Source organism: Pipra filicauda, unplaced genomic scaffold, assembly GCF_003945595.2.
Source record: "Pipra filicauda isolate LSUMZ 115617 unplaced genomic scaffold, ASM394559v2 scaffold320_size837821_pilon, whole genome shotgun sequence".
NCBI lineage: Eukaryota > Metazoa > Chordata > Aves > Passeriformes > Pipridae > Pipra > Pipra filicauda.
In genome coordinates this window covers 178,405-197,739 of record NW_024104444.1, presented here as the reverse complement: position 1 = coordinate 197,739, position 19,335 = coordinate 178,405, and the positions used below count along the sequence as shown (strand labels likewise).

General features: G+C 42.0%; 1 protein-coding gene and 1 long non-coding RNA gene across 5 annotated transcripts in view; one reads left to right on the top strand and one right to left on the bottom strand.

Moving 5' to 3' along the window:
* Positions 1–1,834: 1,834 nt before the first annotated feature.
* LOC114001101 lies at positions 1,835–10,713 on the bottom strand. 3 transcript variants are annotated; one of them, XR_005564445.1, is made up of 2 exons: positions 10,630–10,713; positions 1,835–3,628 (listed from the first exon to the last, which is right to left on the bottom strand). It is a non-coding gene; the product is annotated as an uncharacterized LOC114001101 (long non-coding RNA). The 3 variants fall into 3 exon arrangements; XR_005564446.1 differs by lacking the exon at positions 10,630–10,713 and adding an exon at positions 8,622–9,989; XR_005564444.1 differs by lacking the exon at positions 10,630–10,713 and adding an exon at positions 5,420–5,720.
* A 41-nt stretch (positions 10,714–10,754) lies between these two features.
* The window catches only part of SS18 (SS18 subunit of BAF chromatin remodeling complex), a 44,771-nt gene continuing 36,190 nt past the window's right edge, over positions 10,755–19,335 (top strand). Inside the window, exons 1-3 of one of the 2 annotated variants that reach the window (XM_027745989.2) lie at positions 10,755–10,992; positions 14,339–14,415; positions 15,712–15,796. In XM_027745989.2, coding sequence (XP_027601790.1) covers positions 10,924–10,992; positions 14,339–14,415; positions 15,712–15,796 — 231 coding nt within the window. In that variant the 5' untranslated portion in view covers positions 10,755–10,923. The remainder of the gene's footprint in view (positions 10,993–14,338; positions 14,416–15,711; positions 15,797–19,335) is intronic. The other variant, XM_027745991.2, reaches the window with a different exon arrangement.

Genomic DNA, 19,335 nt, shown 5'->3' with positions numbered 1-19,335 from the left:
GATAATTTGCGAGTTTTAAGTATTTTTACAGAAAATTTCTATTAAAAGCAACAAGTGAACAAAAGAATTACAAAGAAACACAAGATACATTTCAAACAATTTTTTTCTGTATGAATAGGCTACCATTTCTTGCAGCAAATATTAAGCCTTTGTAAAACTTTTACATCTATTTCTGTATTTTTGCTATAGTTTATTACAAGTTCATTTCCAAAACAAAGTATAATTCAGTGAGTTACCTGGAACCTTCCTCCTGATCCTGTTGATGTACAGTTCAGAATTCAACATCAATGTCCAAGACATGCACTGACTTTTAATGCATAAAATTAACTCTGGATGCAGTCCATATATGCAGTACTTACATACAACACGTAGATACTTACAGACAATACGATATATATTAAATTGACACATACTTTCCAAGACTGGTAGGTACCAGATGGATCTGTTTGGTGCAGTTCAGGACTCCCACTGCTATCAAAGCCCACAGTCAAGGCAGATATACCAAAAGGTCTATAGCCATTGGCTTTGCGTGCAGCACTCTGGGAAAACTGACCAGTTTTGGCATCCCAGAAAATTATGAAATTTACTGACTCAATACAAGCAAAACAGAAGACTGAAAAAGCTCTTCATTTCCAATGCATCATAGAGCTTATTTCCAACCTTTAGAAGTTAGTCTGTGGTCAGTGTTCTAACTGCACAACTCCATTCAAGTAATGCACACGTAACTGAGGTAAAACAAGATTCACTGTAAAGAAACTACTCCCTGTTAAAACCACACAAACTACAGAAATTAAGGCTGAATCATATCATCGTTTAACATGATCTCAGGCACAGTTGTGAACAGATTTGAAGGAGCACCTCAGCTGGTTGCAATCAATCAGCCTGCTCACAGGTGTTCTGATAGTCTTTAGTATTTGAAAACAAGAAACTGCATCTGTGAATTTTACATTCAATTTGGCCTTTCACATTGCTCTCTTCTGTAAGGGATGTTATTACTGTCTTCTTTTTTAACTTTATATTTTTATCCCAATTCTTTTATACAGTAACATTGTTTGGTCTCTCTCCTTTATTATTTTCAAATTATACAATAAAGTTCTTCACAGATCTATACATATGTAGAACAGTTATGTTTGCTGATGCTCCTTAAAATAAAAGAGCTCATAAGGATGATTTTTCTTTTTGTAAAAAATGGTGATATTAATTTTTTTAAGAAAAGCAAAAAAACCCGTAACCTACCTTCATTTTTTTTTTTTTTACATATAATAGTTAAGAACTACCAGTTTGTTGTTAATACTGAGGATTGTCTGACACTTTTAAGCAGGAACCTACAAGTGTCAAACTACTTATCTGCTAAAGTTGCAAAGCAGTGTGTGATATATTCTACTGTGGCTGGACCCTCAAGAGTCAGTTTATGGCGCTGTTAATCACCATTCTGGCACCAGCAGCCAAGTCTGTATAATGATGGTGATAAAGTAATCACAAAGACTCTTTCATTAACTAGCAACAAATTCAACAAATTTAAAAAGAAGCAAACCATTGCAACTTTTTTTTAAAGTCAGAAACCGCTGAAGAAGCAATGTAGATGAAGACAGAGACAAATTCATAACAGCACACAGGAGTAACCTTCTTCTGAGAAATAGCAATTTTAAGTCAGTTTCAGGCCATAACAGTTTTTAAGTTTACAGAAAGTTCACTTGCAGAATTAAATATGGATTTAGCTGCTCCAAAAACACATATGAGAAGCACCCTCTTCCCTAGTGTACCACTCTCACCATCCCACAGTAGCAGGAAATGGGGCTACAGCTCCTTAATAGTGTGTAAAAAGAGACGGTTGCTGAGGTACATCTTTATTCTTCTTCATTACAAGCTACTGTAGAAAATCCAAAGCATAATACCACATTACAACTTCCCTGATGGTCAAGCCAGCTAAGTTCCTTACTTCCCAATTTCATAGTCAATCACTCTCTGGTGCAGTTCTTAATTCTACCATTCTCCCACAAAGTCATCTGCTTGTGAGGCCAGTGAAAACACAGTTTGCAAAAGTAAAAGATAATGAATTTTTTAAAGTTAGATCATTTTGATGAGCTGTTTACTACAAAAAGCTGAAAATTTCTTCAGTCACTTGGGCTCCCTTTCTTGGGGAGCAGCTCCATGTTCAGCATCAGCCAATGTAAGAGTACACTGCTATCCAAAAAGAGATTCTCCTGTCTCCTGCCCCTCACTTTATCTTTTCATTCTCTCTCTGGTTTAGGATTAACTGTTTTGCAGCTGTTAAGTCAGATCACTGTGTTGACCCAACTCAAAAGTAAATTTTTTTTGAAAAGCTTAGTTTTGTTTTTATCCCTTCCGAAAGCATGCAAAGAGGACAGTTTAACATCCTGATAGCACAACCTAAGTGGAGATTGCCACAAAATACAACAGTTCTGTTCTTCCCAAAAAGTTCCACACAGACATTCCTGCAGCTTCCCCTGAACTGGATTTAGCAATCACACAGCTTTGTGGCAACTCAACAAAGAAAAGAGTTCACTTTACATCAGATCAGTGAGTTTAGCACTGTTATCTTCAGTTACACCTTGCATGGTTGGATTGGTTAGGTGTAACATCAAATTGCACCCTCAGTGGGTGGCAATAATGGTTTGACCATCAAAAAAGGACAGTTCCATCTCCTCCTCCAACTTCTTCCTTCACTCCCCCTTTCCCTCACAGAGTTATTCACACATTGAATCAAACCAACAAGCAAATGAAGAGGGTTTTTCTTCTGTGAGGTTGGTGAGCTGAGTCAACTCACAAGGGCTCCAAAGCAGCCTCAGAAGGAGCACTGGGGGAGAGACTGCAGTGCCTAGGACAGAGCAGAAGCAGGAGAAGGAAGTGCCACACTCAGAAAGCACACACTAGTATGGGAATTTAGACTGATCTAAGTCAGTGCTACTGTGGCTTTCCTCTTTGAATTGCTTCCTCTGAGGCTCTGCTGGCTCTCACCTGGCCTGGGTGAGACACTGCAAGAAATCTTCTCTTCTTGGCTTATCTCTGCCCTGCAGAGCTTCCATCCTGGTTTACCTCAGCCCAGCCAGGCAGCAATGCCAACACAAAAATGACAGTGGAAGAGCACAGCCTAGGGTAAGACCTTTGCCTTGCAACTAGTGGCTTAGGGTAAGACCTTTGCCTTGCTAGTGGCAACTAGCCATGACCAGCCAGTTTAGTGGTCACACGGAACTATATGATGAGATGACATGAGATATGAGATGAATGCTCTAGGCTGTTTCACTTACAATATGCTGAGTTTCCATGCAGTTCTGCCTTCATTCAGTCCTCATCTGAAGGGAAATATTCTTTGTGGAGGCAAGTGTTTGAAAGTGTTGGCTTATACATGTATGGAACAGGGGTTTCATTTATGAAACAGACATGTCAAAAGGTAGCATCTAGGGCAGAGGAGGAGGAAGGCTGTGCAGATCTAAGCCCAAAGTTGTCTTCCAGGTGTCCAGGAATATTTCCAATATCATCCTGTCTTGTTTTGATGAATTTGATCTCTAGGTTTGCCTTTCTTGTCTCTTGCAGTCTGCCTATTGCCATTGCAACTAGCACAGAGCAATTTCTGCTATCCAAGAGGCTTGTCCCTGATGACAAGATGCTAAAAGAGGATTAGAAAAAAAACAGGACCATTAATTTTGAAAAATCAAAATGATTCCCACTAGCCCCATAAGAATCCTTCTTCTAGAATTAAATTAGTTATTTAGAAGGCTTGATAACCTCGTACCAATCTCGCAAACCATAGTTTCCATGTTCACAGTATTTTTCATAAATTCAGATTTTAAAGGTTTTGAGCAGTAGTACCTTACTCCTGCAAAAATATGCATACACTAATAGCTAACCTGTGTGTGACCATATTTAAAAATTATTAGAAGACTACTAGTATTTCATAATAAAGTGTAGATTACATTATTGGAAAAAAGATCCTTTTTTTATTCCTATAGAAAAAAACCACAAGAGGCATAGGCATTATTTTGGCCCACATTCCCATCAGCAAGGCTTCTAATTAGTCTTTCAATTTAGAATTTTTCTTGCTGATATTCAAAGCAAACTCAACTTGATTTTCAGACTGATTTAATAGTAAGATACATTGCTATTTTACTTGCAAAATATATTGCAATTATGGGACAACACTGTGATACTTTTCTAGAGTATCTTTTTAGATGAGAGGCATGCTTTAAAATTTTATGCTGAATAAAAGGAAAAGAGAGTGGTAAAAAGCATTGCTACATCCTTAAAACAACATAAATACTAGAAATCAACATAGTTACTATATTTTTTTCTGTTTTTCGATGCTGCTTATAGAAAATTGCAGCCAGTTCCTCTTTGTATGGTAGTTCAGAGGCAGTTTACCTATTTCTGTCATGTACTCCTTGTTGTCCTCATTTTAAGGGAAGATACAGGCCTATAGTTCCTACCTTGTAAATACCAACTACTGGACACTGTAATTAAACTGAATTTGTCTGTGCTCCCTGCTGCTCTTGGAGCTCAACCTTCCCTCACCTTTTGGCATGCCTACTCCTGTGAGCATGCAGGGAGAGCCTTCTGGTCAGGCAGGAGGACACCTCGTATGCCAGGGGCATACTCAAAGATTTTGTCATCATTTTGCCTGCCTGGAACAGTTGCACACCTGCTTTCCTCAGTGGCACAGCAGGGAAAGAGAGATGCTCCAGCAGCCATCATCCCTACAGACCAGACTTCTCCCTGTGGATGCAGTCTCCTTTTTTTCACAGCAGACCTCCTCTACTTTGAGGACCCTCTTCTTACAGACCACACTCACATGAAGCATTTCCTTCTCCTCCTTTTTTCTCCTACTTGAAAAGAAACACCTGTGCATAAATGCAAGGAGGTCTGCATGGATGAACACAAGCAAGGAGCTCCTGACAAAACCCAAACATAAAAATGAAGTGTACCACAGGTGGAAGCAGGGACAGGGGATCTGGTGGAATACAGAGACACCAAGCACGCAGAGAGGGGATATTTTACTAATCCCAACCCTAGTTAAGGCTTTAGACAGTATCTCTCAAAACAGTCTCATAGGCAAACTGATGAAATACAGACTAAATAAGTGTACAGTGAGGTGTACTGAGAATTAGCTGAACCGCCAGTCTAACAGGGTTGTGGCCAACAGTATGAAGTCCAGCTAGGGACCAGTCAACAGTGATGTATCTCGGAGGTCAATACTGGGGCCAATACTGTTTAACTTCTTCATTATTGATCTGGAGGACAGCAGAGAATTGGAACCTCAGCAAGTTTGCAGATGTTCCAAGAGTGGGAGGAGATATTGCCTACACCAAGTGGTGTATGTCTTTCAGAGGACCTCAACAGCTTGAAGAAATAGGCAGACATGAACCTCATGAAGTTTAACAAAGGGAAGAGCAAAGTCCTGTACCTGGGGAGTAACAACTCCATTCACCAGCTCACATGACCGCTCAAAGCAGCTTTGCAAAAAGTACCTGGAAATCTTGCTGGACAAGGTGAATGTGAGCAGCAATGTGCCCTTGCCGCAAGGGCCAAGAGCATCCTGGGCAGCACTGGAAAGAGCACCCCCAGCAGAATGAGGGGGGTCTTTTTTACTTTATGACATCAGGGTCTCTGAAAGGAAATTGCATGTGATATAATTTGTACTTTCTATATTCCCTCAGGGAGTTGTTGATTGGAATTGTGAGAGGGCGGTAGTACTGCCCTGTAGTAGTTCAGTCGTCTCCTCTGTCCTTCATGGTCATGAGTCTTCAGAAGGCTGGAGATGATGCAGATGATGCACAAGTGAGAGTCCCCAGGACAACAGTGTGCCTCTGCACTGCAAATGCGTTGCCTTTTAACAGATCTGGAAGTTCAGTGATCATCAAGATCACTGCTACCTTTTCTTCAGCACAGCTTGGCAGTGCCTTCTCATATTTGTCTTTTCTGCTTTGCTTTGAGCATTCAAAAAATGAGGAAGTTAGTGAACTGTAGCACTTTGCTTCTGTGTCCTAAAATAAAATATTAACCTCTAAGAATACTTAAAGAATTTTCAGCACTAAGGAGGCTTAGATTAGATGTTCTGCTATTTTTTATTTATAGCATATGTTCCAAGTAGCTGAAGATTCCCTTTTGAAGAATAAAATCAGGACATGGAAAGATTTTCTCACCTCAGATGTTGCACTTACTCCCATTACTGCAAACTGCTGAACCCGCTCTGAGCTTCTTTACTCTAAATATTTATACTTGCAGACTCAAACAACAGGTAGTAGAATAAAAATTTAGCATCCCAATGATTTTTTTCTGGGTTTGTTACTGCCCCTCTGGAATACGGCAAAGCCAGCAATATCCTTGTAGTGTGCACTGCTGCTTGGTACTTCGTTTTACACTAGAACACACAGGCTTGCATTTCAGGTGCTACTTCTTATTAATACTCAATACAATAGCCAGTGCAGAATAGAAACGACAAAATTGGGAGAAAAAAACCAGACAAGAACCTGGTAGAATAAATTCAAGACAAATTTATCCTGTTAGTGTGATCCCTTTTAGGAAGCAAGAAGCACCATTTACCCTAAACCCCACTCTGATACTGTTGTGTATTTTAATAACAAATTACTGTTTTTTAAATAAACAGAATTGGAACATCAGCCATTTACACAGGCAGACCTTCAGGTGCAAGCTGCCTTTTGCAACAAGATGAATTAACACAGAGACTGGGCATGTAGGAAATCCCAGAAAAGTTATGAGATCACCAAGTCCAGTTAGTGAAGAAATACTACACCAAAAATGGCATTTTTTACTTTTGCTATCTTCCTTTTCAATCTAACGAAAGACACTTCTTCCTTGGGATCTGCTCTGTTACCTGATGGCATTGCTGATGCTACAAAACACGTGCATAAACACACCCTTTTTTTTTTTAATTACAAGACAAAAAAGCTGTCTACCCTGAAAAGGAAGCTCAAATTCACTGTCATCCTATTAGCAGTGAATTCTGAGCTATCATACTACAGTAACAGAAGTGGGTGGGGTTTAGTCATTTGAAGTGAATGCACGAAATGAGGTTCTGTCACCAAAAGAACTGTTAAAGGCTTTGTCTAAGAAATGGCTGACTCTCTCGAATCATTCTTAACCTTCATACAGAAACCTTTAGCCAAGAAGGTCTTTAAGCAGGTGGTTCTACCACAAAATTCTTCGCTGTCCTCTTTCCTGTGTATATACCTTCATAAATACTAAGTTTGAAGTTTTTAAATTTTAAATGTACATTTGAAAACGTTGATGAAGCAGAATTCTGTATTTTCCTGCTTGTGAATGGGAATGTCCGTGACTTTATGGAAACTCGGATAATAAAGGTGGCAGAAAACAATTTGTTACCAAGAAATATGAGTTGGAAAACATGGGAAAAAATCTTTCAGAAAAGGACTGATCTTCCTCTGTCTGCATTCTTCTCTCTCCAAAAATATGACATATTCAAATGCACATCAACCAAACAAAAGACAACATTGACAAAAGTTGGAATAAGAGTTGGAAGAAAGATCTGACTGAAACATGTTTGCATTTGAAACTCTTTTTGGTGGTCGAGATTTATGCATCTAAATTACAATTAAATAATGTTAAGGTTATGAGTAACTCACAAGAGCGAAGAAATGTGCAATTAATGGGAAAATATACCATATGTCCTTTGATATCTAGGCATATTGCAGTGCATTAAGGAAGTCATAAAAGAGACACCCTGTTGTGGTTATGTGTTCTGAGACATGTGGCACATTTCCATTGTAGCTATCTATTTCCCTGCTTGTATGCATCTGTGCCATTATTTAAATGTTGATTTTGAATGTGAATTTCCCTTTCCATGGTAAAAAAACCAGAGCTGCAGATTCCTTTTTTTCAGTGTTTCTTTAGATCTGTTGCCATTTAGGAATGTGGAAGTCCAAAATGTTACACATATGAATGAAAAAATATCACAAATGGGAATAAATCGATTTAACTTAATCCTCAGACACATTTAAGGCAAAGGAGATGGGTTTAGTTACTATGAATGAATGATCTTATATCTTCCCTCTAAAAACTGACACACTTAAATTCCAAACACTGTTCTCCTGTAGTTTGCATAGAAATGGGAATTTACTAAAAAATTTTGTGTATTTAATTTGGATCATTTGGGAAAATACAATGGGAAATTACTACTTTAATTTAAGGTTCCTGAACTGTGGCATCCCACAAATGTATTTTTTTTTCCTTTACTCAAAACAAACCTGAAAATGTGGAAGAAGAGAATGGAACATTCAGATCCTAAAAGCAGTATTTATGTGGCTGGCATGTAACCCACATTGTCCCAAACACCGTGATCACCAAGATACCCCAGTGCACAATATTTTATGTACAGTGCTTGGGTAACCAGTGAATGACATCTAGATGTCATACTTGTGGAAACAGAGAAACATTTTGTGGCATTCCCAGTGTTCAGTGTACTTCAGGGGAACATGTTTGCTCTCCAGTTGCTGGAGATGCCTGTAGCCTTGGGACACTTTCAGACACATCACCAGTTCTCCAGGGCCAAGTATATGCTTCTGCCAAAAAAATAAGTCCTCAGAATTCTGTTAGTAACTGCCTAGGAGATGGTACCTTCTGATTACCTGCTGATTTGGCCATGGCCATCATGCATTTTTCATTCCTAGGATTCTTCATTGCAGTTTGTAGTAACTAGAAAAAGTGTCCTTTGGAACACAGAGATATTAGAACAGTTACCCTATGGGTTCACTCCAAGATCATACAAAATAACCATGAATCACCATGAAGCATATCAACTCTAGAAAAAACAGGTTTCCTCAACCCTTTTTTCTGTTTTTGGTTTCCTACAAGTATTATAGTGATGATGATAAAGTGTGTGGGAGACAGAAGAAATGGACCAAAATAGTCCAAAAAAATGTATCCAGATACCATGGTGATGAGTGAAGTCGTCAGAAATACAATCAGCCTAATGGACACACTGGCATTGTTCCTCCTTAGCATGACCTACAGTGTCAGGATTGGGCCAGAGACATCTCCTGGAGAGAAAAGCAAGCCAGATTAGCATCACATCAACTCAAGGTCCTGTATAATCTGAAGAGACAGGGCAGAAGAAGTGCCATTCTGGTAACAGAGAGCATAAGGCCCAGGCAGTGGGCCCTTGGAGAGCCTGATGCTGTAGGAATGCAAGAACAGCTTGGAGCCAGCAGCCTGGGAACTGGTTGTCAAGGGAAAAAAGCAGGGGGTGATGGGCAGCTGCAGTGCACCCTTGGACAGCAGAGCCAGGAAGAGTAATCTTCATGGGGCTGGGGAAAGGAGCCAGCCTAGGAACAGTCTGAGGAGACAGCGTGCCAGTTGGGAAGCAGCTGTACAGCCACGGGGTGGCCATGGATGCCACTGACAAATGTGTGCTGTAACCCAAAGGGCTGGCTAGGGCTGCAGGGAAGAGCCAGGGCCTTCAGCCAGCAACAGCTGAGGAACAGAGCAAGCAACGCACCGAGTAAGGACCAAGATGCACGTTTTGTGTTGTAGTGTCCTGTCATCGAGTAGCGAGTGTCCTGTCAGCCACAGCAGCACACACCTCTGCCAGCCACAAGAGCAGGGATCAGTCTGCAAAAGGCAGGGAATTCTACCCACAGCCTACAGTGTGGCTAAGCAGGGCATGTGATCAGGAAAAAGCAGGTTTAAAATGCTTTAGCTGGGGTCTTTCAACGTCCCTGTACCCTCTATGAAACTCCTCATTCTTCTAAAGAATTGTGTTAGACTTTGCAAACTTGCTCATGAGGCTCTTTGGCAAAACCGAGATTCCCTCCAGTGGCTGCACTGAAACAAACCAAGGCTGGTTTCAGCACTGCCAGCGTCTGCCATTTATATTCAAAATTGCAGCAGGAGCTGCTTTTCCTTGCTTCGTTTCGCTCCCACTCCCTGCGGCCGCTCAGCTCGGCAGGGAAAAGCAGCCCCAGGTCAGCGAGCTGGAGATCATCCAGTCCAACCCCCTGCCAAGGCAGGGTCACCGACAGCAGGTGACACAGGAACGCGTCCAGGTGGGTTTGGAATGTCTCCAGAGCGGGAGACTCCACGGCCTCCCCGGGCAGCCTGTTCCAGTGGGCTGCCAGCCTCAGCGTAAAGTTCTTCCTCATGTTGAGATGGAACTTCTTGTGTTTTATTTTAGGGCCATTGCTCCTCATCCTGTCGCTGGGCACCAATGAAAAGAGTCTGGCACCATCCTCTTGCATCGCACGTGGCAGGAGCGTCACAGCGGCAGAGGCACCTCCTCCGGCGCTTCCCGACCGCCGGTCCCCTCACGGACGGGCCGGGCCAGGCGAGCACAGAACGCCGCCCCCGCTCCCGCTCCCCTGCCGCGCCTCCTGCCCCGCCCCGCCCGGCCGCCCGCGCGGGCTGCCCGGCTGCAACCAACGGCGGCGCTGAGCGGAGGGGGGAAGGAGAGAGCGCCGCCCGGCACAGCCCGAGCGCGTCCCCTGTAACGTGCGCACCACGGCGCTCGCACCACCCCCCCCGCCGGCCGTACCACTTCCCTGCCTGTCCGGCTCTGAGGCGCGTCGGGCAGGATCGTACCAACGCGGCCGAGGGAAAGGGGGTAGACAAGAGGGTGCGTGACAAGGGGTGGGGGCTCACGTTCGAAACGGCGCAGCGCCGGCTCTCGGTCTCGTTGTTTTGGCCGGGCCGTGCGGGGCAGCCGCGGTCTCGTCGGAGCTGTCCCTCGCCGGCTGGAAAAGCGGGAAGGAGCCGCCGGTCCTCCTTAACGCCTTCCCCCGGCGGGACGGGGATGGGCCGTCCCGCCAGGCGCGCGCCCCCGCCCCCCCGCGCGCCGCGTTCTTCCCGGATCGGCGCCGCTGTTGGATTCGCGGGGCGCGCGCGCAGGCAGGCGGGAGCGGGGGCGGGCGCGGAGTCTCCCGGCACCCGCCAGACATGTCGGTGGCGTTCGCGGCCCCGAGGCAGCGGGGCAAGGGCGAGATCACGCCGGCCGCCATCCAGAAGGTGAGGAGGGCGAGGAGAGGCGGGCCCAGCCCGGCCCGGGCCGCCCTGGGGGCTGCAGCTGCCGCTTCCTGCCTCGCGGGGAACGGGGGCGGCGGCGCCCAGAGCGCCGAGGCCCCGGCGGGGAAAAGGGAGGGGGCCGGGCCGGGCTCGCTGTGCCCGGGGTCGGGCCCAGCGGGGCACTTGTTGGATCCGCGGACCGGGGGCGGGCGATGTCCCTGAGCCCCCCACTCCGCCCTACTTCCTCCACCTCGGCTGCCCCGATCGACCCCGCGGGCCTGAATTAACCCGAAGGAACTCGGCCTGGACGCAGGGGAGTCGAATAAGTCCCTTCCTGCGAGGGGGGCCTGACGGTGGGACCGCAGACGGGCTGTTCCAGAGTCTTTGCCTGACTTCGGGCCCTGCGGGGTAAGCGGCGGATCCAGCTCCCAAACTTGGTCGGCCAACTTAATGCTCCCTCCCCCAGAACCTGAGGTGTGATTAAAGAAGAACATCGCTGCCGGAGCCAATGACAGCGGCTCTGGACGACTCCATTTCAGCTTTTGTGGGAGTGAGCAAGTTAACTCGTTAAAGAGCTCAAAGAAAAGCACATAAAGGATTTGTGAGAATCCACAGTGTTTTCTATCAGCAGAAATAAAGGAGTATGTTCAAGTTCCCTAGTAAGTGGGTGGTATTTGGAAACTGTGCTGAAGACTCGCACTCTTGTTGGTGTAGATAGCAGTGAATCAAACACATCTCAGATTGCTACAAGCTCCTTGCGTAGTAGGATCCTTTTGGGTAAATGCAGCTAACCTCTGATTTAATAAAGAATTAGAGCGTCAAAAAGTAGGTGTTTCAGGGATATGGACCTCAAAGGAGACCCCAGAATTATAATGGAGTCCTCCAGGAGAAGTTGGTGCTTGAGAATCGTAGATGAAAAATATATACCCACTAGGTGGAAAGCTGCTCAGAGGTAGTCTGGAGAGACTTCAGGTCACCGGGGTGCTTACAGAAAACGTAGACAAGTTTTTCTTGTGCTGTAGTCAAACCACTAATCTGATGGTGGTGTGCTGGCAAAATCCTAGTGTAGTTAAAGCTGAAGAATCTTCGTAATGTACATAAGGTGTCAGAAGTCCTGGAGGTACCTTCATCCACCTGGTAACTAAATTCTCTTTTGATGGTAGGTGTTTATAACTATTTCAATTTTCTATCAGCAAAGACTCAATTAAACTTGTATAAAATAGTTGTCTGCGGCCCCATCTAGGATACAGTTATACTACTTGTTGCCTTTCCTCTTGGCCCTATCATTTCCCCCTCCCAGCCCTTCTTCCCTAAGAGGTCCAGCTTACATGGCTGCAGTGAAGGATGCAGCCGTCAAGCTGGCAGTCTCAAGGTTGCCTGTCTGCTAAGCCTCTCCTGTGCGAGACATTCTGAGGAGAGCCTTGATTCAAGGCTTCATTTGCGAGTCCTCTATTAGACTTCAGTATCAAAGGTATTATCTCCTGTTTTACTTATTTTTTTTCTGATGAAAGTGGCCACTGTGTTTCTTATAAAAGTTGAAGTTAGTATGTGTGTCATGTGTCTGTGTAGCAGTGGGTTTGTGATCCTCTTTGGGGAGTGCAGCTTCAGCTTTGCCTAGTTTCTGAGGCTCACACAGTAGCTGAAAATACTGCAGTCGTGTCTATGTTTAGTGCTTAAATGTGTTTCCAGATCCAGTAGTTTCAGGCAAAATACTTGCGCTGGGATCATTCTAGTCCGTTCTGGTGGATTCCTGGTTAGCATTTAAGAAAACTTGGCTGGCTGGGTCATTCTTATGTGGATAGAAGGCCTGAGTGGACTGCATAAGGTTTCTGACTCCATACACTTTTCATAGTGGAGGTGGATTAGTCGGGGGGGGAAAAAAGTCAGTACTTCTTTCTTTTTTTTTTTCCTTTCTGTAGAATTTTTGTAGGTTGGATTCCTAAGGAGGTGAAGATCATGTAATGTTGTTGTGCTTTCCTTGTAAAAGCATGAGCCTAGTCATGGCTAGTTTCAAACACCTTTGGAAGGAGAGAGTATTAGAAGTGGTTAAGATTCTATTAGTTTTGTGAAATTCAGCAGCTGGGTAAAGGGACCTAAACTAGCTTTCCAGTAAAAGAAAGCAAAGGAATACATTGATGCAAAATTTCCCATTTGGCAGTAAATTTTCTGTTTTGTTCAGTTGACTTGGGTAACTTGGCTTGTACCTCAGATTATCCATGGTTCTGCTGAGTCTTGTCTGATCAGAACGTGGGATGGGGGTTAAAAAGATAAGAGTGTGGGGATGTGCAGCTCCAGGAAACCAGGCTGGTTTTTTTTCCTGTTTATGTGACTTTGTGAACTTTCTGAAGAAAGCTGTGAGATTGACCATTTCCCATGATTTTTAGACCTACTTTTTTTTTTTTTTTTGGTCAGAAAAATCTAATTCATATGTGTTCATTTTTGTGGACACTTCTGAAGTATAACAGAACTATTGTGCCCGTTTGTCCCGATTCCGGCCAGAACACAGTTAATTTTTCCAGTAGCCAGGAGGGGCATGGCTGGGACTCAGAGGCTATTCTGTACCACCTTACATCAGGGATGTGGGAAGGAGTCCCTTCCAGATCGAATAGCCTGGTGGGGTCGGGTATTTTCAGAGTTTCCAGCAAATTGTTCTTATCTCAACCTGTGATCTTTACCTTTTGTGCCTCCAGTTCTCCTCTCCAGCCACCAGCGGGGCAGAGGGGGAAGTAAACAAGGGGCAGGTGGTTTGGAGTGTTTCAGTGGGAACAATAAATTGGGGAATACCATTCCTCAAGCACACCACCATTAAACCAAATATCTCTAACATGCAGTTTAGTTAGAGATTCTTCATGTAAATACGGCCTAGCTTTCCAGCACATTTCCTTGAAACAAATCTGACTGGTCAGCTCACTTCTCATCAATAACAATTTCAGTGCCTTTTGTTATTAAATTTATAAACAGTTGCAGGCTTTAGAAGGAGAAGGGAAACTTGGGGTGTAAATTTTTAAGCAAGTTTCTTCTTAGCAATCAAACGAAGGAATGCAGAAAACTTCTAAAATTTATAAGAACATGATGCGGATCAGGCAAGTATTTGAACAGAATGCTTCACAAATGTAGCTATGGTAGTGCTATGAAACCCTTAAACTGAAACCAGTAATACTAATTGGAGGGGAAAAATGGGAGCAAAAGAGTGTTTTTTAAATTATTGGTGAAGTAGAGCTTTCTGGATTACTACTTTTTTGTTGTTGTTTTTAAAACCTCTGAGAAGAGGAGCAAGACTCAAAACTTATTTCCACTCTTTCAGCAAAGAATGTGAAACTTACTCCAAACTTCTTCTTTATTGTTTCAGATGTTGGATGAAAATAACCATCTTATTCAGTGTATAATGGACTATCAGAACAAAGGAAAGACTTCTGAATGCTCTCAGTAAGACCTTAATCCATATCTTCTGTGGACTGGGTGAATTTCCATCTAGATCAGCATTATAGATTTGTTTAGCTCACCTTGTAGGAGAACTGTGCTCTGAAGAACAAATAAGTTATGCTACAGATAAAATTTATGTGGTTTTTTTTATTTGCTGTATGAGTATCACTTTTGTCACTGAAATGTTTCAAGTTGCCTACTGCAAGTTGATGTCATGATGACAACACTCATAAAAATTGGGACTGTATAACAAAGATCTTTTCCCTCTGTATCATAATTACACTTTGGGAAAGAGGTAACCTTCTTCTCAAACATTTCAAAATCATGTAGGAAAATGGACCTTTCTTCTTCATGATGGCATGTTTGAAAACTGCCTGCTTTTCACTTGGCCAAGAACAAATAGGCATGTCTTAAATGTTTGACCTGCCAAAATATCCCATGTGGACTTGCTGTCTAATGAGAACTGTAGAAGGAGTCAGTTGTTGAGGAATGTTATTTTCTCATTACCCTTTTCTGGCACAAGATGATCACGGCACCCACGTAATCAAATATGGAGTCATGGGACAGACAGAGCATCATAGTATAGCTCAAGTCCCTTGCCAAGAGAATCAGTAGTGTGGGAGTAGGAGGGGAATCATAAATAGTAGGTGTTTTTTGTTTAAGGGAATACTTTTCTTCTAGCACAGTTACTGTATTAAGCTGTTTGAAAGCCTGTAGCTATGTACTTGTGCTCTGTTCCTGATTTTAAGGTTATTTTTGTGACTGGACTAGATGTTGGGACGCAGGACTGTGGTTCTGTAGCAGGAAAATCATTCCATAGCAAACTTCCAAAGCTTAACGTCCTAATGAAATGTGCGCACTGGTCTTGGTCATAATTCACATAAATCTATGATATCTTGTATATTGGGACATAATAGAAAGACCTCTTATTCTCTAGTGTTTGTGATGAAAATTACACTGAACAGGCACAAACGCACGAGAGAGCTCTAAGTCTTCTGGTGATTTAGTTTAGGGCAGGAAGTGAAATAGGTGAGAAGAGTGTCACCCAGCTTTAGATTTTTTCACAGCAAGACAAGCAGAGAATATACAGGCACAGATTTGGTGGAGACATTGGGAAAGACTGGACAATAGATAAGTGTGAGGGGGAAAAAGCTTAAGATTCCTAATAATGGTGCTCTTGTAAGTCTCTTGAATCTTGATTTACACAGGTAGCTTTTTTGGCATGTGTAGAGGTAAAGTAAATTCTGATGTTACTGTATTTGTGAATTAAGATCTGTTTTGCTTTGTTTATTTTGATAGATACCAGCAGATGCTGCATACAAACTTGGTTTACCTAGCCACTATAGCTGACTCCAACCAGAACATGCAATCTCTACTACCAGCAGTAAGTACAAAATAGTGCAAAAGTAGGGAATAGATTTCATTTGGATTCCTGGAGGAAAAAAAAACAAAACAAAACAACCAAACAAGTGTTTGAGGTAATGACCAAACACTTTGCCTCTGATTTACTGTATATTGAATACATGATGCAGTGTGTCTTCGTGCTGTATTTGGAGTAATCTCGCTACTTAGGTCTTGCTTAAAACCTGACCTGTTTAACTGGAGACTGTTACTGTGAATCAGGTGTGCAGTGCACAAATTATCTGGCCTCCTTCATGGATAGATTTTTTTCCCCCTCTTAGCTGAGAACTGTAGTGATATGGCTCTTAGTCAACAACTACAGCAGTACTCTTTTTCCTCTTACATTAGGGAAAGGTAGGGGAATGAGATTTTTTTTTTTTAAATATTATTATTATATTTTTATTTTTTACTGGAATATAATCTATTCTCTTGCCTTGGTGGAATGAGGCTGGGTAAATTTTTGTCTGCTTTTCTATACTGTAGTTGAGTTTCAAATTCTTTGCCTCTCTCCTGTTTTGGAAAGCAATCTTTTTTTAAGGTGGGTAGTGATAATATGAAAAAAATAAGGGCTCACAGGCTTCACTTGAGACACTGCATTGCTTTACATTTCTTGGATATTACTTGCTGTCTTTTTAATCTGAATTTTTCAGAGTCTGTCTTCTTGAACTCTGTGTTTTATAAGATCCATGAAATTTTTCCCATGTTCCGTTGTTTATGGAGCAGTGAGGAAAGAAACAGCAAACATTAAAATAGCTTGCTATCTGTTTGCTTTCTGCGTTAATCAGAAAGCTTGGGGAGTTCATTGTGAGTAACACAAGGAAGTTCTTTGTTTTTTGGTAATAAGACTTTTCTTGAATTAATATAGTCTTGATTCATTTCTGTAATATGAAGCTAAAAAGAATGTCTGTAAAACAGCCATTCCTAGATACTAGTTTTCACCAACTGAAATTGAATTACTTTTTCTTTGGTCTCTGGAGAAGTGTTCTCCAATCATTGCTACTAGCAAAGCATCCTTTCAAGTTGGTACCTAGAGGACTATAGAAACAGTGCTTCATTATGTCCAACCTGTTGTGCCTGTAGAGGCTTCTCTTTTTATAAATCCGTGCTTGTAGCTGAGGGGGAGGGAGAGAAACCTTTAAGAGGGCTGTGTGTGTTCCTCAACTAATATGTTTTTTGAGGCTTAATTCATATCCTGGTTCTGATGACAACTGGAAATGAATTTGACCTTATCCTAATCCCTGGCGAACAGCCCTGCTGTTAAAGTTGAATGTGATGACATTCTCTTCTTAAAAGAAAATGAAGATAGGGCTGGGAAAGGCTTTTGCAGATCTAGACTGAAGTGCATTTCTGATCCTCAATGGAAGGAATATTCCACACTACTGAGAAAAATAGCACAGTGTTTGTTGGAGGGAGAGGGAGTCCCCTTTGGACAGCTGAGGAAGGGAATAAAAAAAGTAGCTTCTTTGAAATTTCATTTTGTATTTTAGTTTGTAAGAAAAACAGTCTTGAGTGTTATCTAAATGTAGATGCTCTGACCTACCGAGTAAAATCTTGGAAGATTTCCCTGAAATGTGGTAGCATAATCAGATAAGATGATTTTTGTTGGGGTTTATAGAGGAATATTCTTTAAGTTCTTTCTGTCTTTCCAGTAAATTTTAGTTAGAAGAATTTGGGAACATGTGAGCTACTGCCTTCTACAATGCAGGATAAACTACTTCAGACTCTTTTCCTCTATTGGTTTTCCATTTAAGAACTGATGAGGCTCAAGTTGACTTGGAAGTATTAAGTTTCTCTTCACTATGCTTCTCTATCAGCTGTTGAGGAGTTTACTAAATTCAAGGGTTGTGGGTGGCAACAGCTAAATATGGAGAAAGATACTGTGTGTATAGACATCTACTATTTTTGATACTAAATACATCAATTATGATACTCCTAATGCAGTAACTTTGCACATAACTTAGGAGGGATTGAGTCTGGATAGCTTCTGAAGGTGGGTTCTATCTCATCTATCCATCTCTGGAAGATTGTTCCCCTAGTAAACTGTATTTTCTTTTTTGTTTAAATTTTATCTTGTTGCTGTTTTAATCAGCTAAATAAACTCTAAAGAAATTTCTCAACTTAAGGTATTTTGTAGAAACTAATAGTTGTGTAGTAAAGTGAGGTTGAAAAGAGAATACTGCTGTTAAGATAGCATTCACACTGAAGAAAAGGGATGAATGACCAGGTTCACTGAAGTTTTTAATACAAGCTAAAATGATTCTAACCTGATGATAACTTCATTGTATTCTCTTACAATATTCCTTAGACTTAATGCATAAAGCATTGCTGGGAAAATGGTTCGTACTCAGCTGCTGTGCCTCTGTCCTCGTCTTTTAGAATGCACTATTCTAATGAAATGTCTGACCTCCTCTCTGAAACTCTGGTATTGCCTGTAGAGAACAAGAAGTGTAGTGAGCCAACAGTGTTGTGCAGAGAAGTGTTTCTGTAAGGGGGACCTGGAAGTGAGGAAAAGGTGATGAAACAGATTAAGGAAGCGCTGCAGGGTCTAGGGTGAAGGGAACTAGAAAAACTTTGAAACTCCAGTGTCATAACAAAGCTCCTGTTGTCTTTGTGTGAGTGCTAGAGTATTAAATTATGACTTTTGGGATGAGAGACCTTCTTTCACATTAAAAGACAAAAAGAGTGTGAGGTTATTCTGGAGTCAGCCAGTCTTTCCTCAGCTGTGTGAACAGCAACATTTTTAAGGGGAGGGCTGTTTTGAAATGTCTTCCTATCTGGATAAGAGCACTGACGAAGTTCACCTGTGAAGTTGATAGAACTTTCTGTTTCCTCTCTTAGAGTTGTGGCAGGTATTTCTCTCTTGGATAGCAGTTAAAAGTCTCTTTACTACCACCTTATCAGATAAGCCAGTTTACCAAAAAGGGCTTGTACCATGAGGAAAACAACACTGTTGAAGTCTTGTGATATTTCATTAGTGCTGCTTTTGAGGGAGGCTGTAACAAAGTATTGGTGTCCTTGAACTATAGAGAGCAAAGGTGCAATTAAAGCAGTAGTGAAGTACTGTATGCGTGTGTTCCTAAACACATTCAATCTCAAACTGCAGAACAGGCATCTTGTCCTCCCTGACTTTTATTTATTTTGTTTTCTTGACAATGTTTTAGTGGCCTTGAAAAGGCATTGCCAACTATTGAATAAAAAAACCCCCAGCTTTTCTACTTGGACATTTTCTCTCCCTCATGTCTTAATTTTGCCAAATATTTATAAGGAAACAACCTGTGACCATCACTTTATTTGATATGTAAAGGGGAACTTTCCATTTTATAATGGGCAGATATTGAGGTCTACAGGAATTATTTGATTGGGTTTTTTGATTATTTGTTTGGGTTTTTTTTAAACACAGAAATTTATTTTTTTCAGTGTTTTTATTACATAATGCATCTTGCCTTCTGTCAGAATGAGATTTCAGCATGAGATTTCAGTGTGTAATTCAAGAAGGTGATGAAAATAAATGACTATTACTCA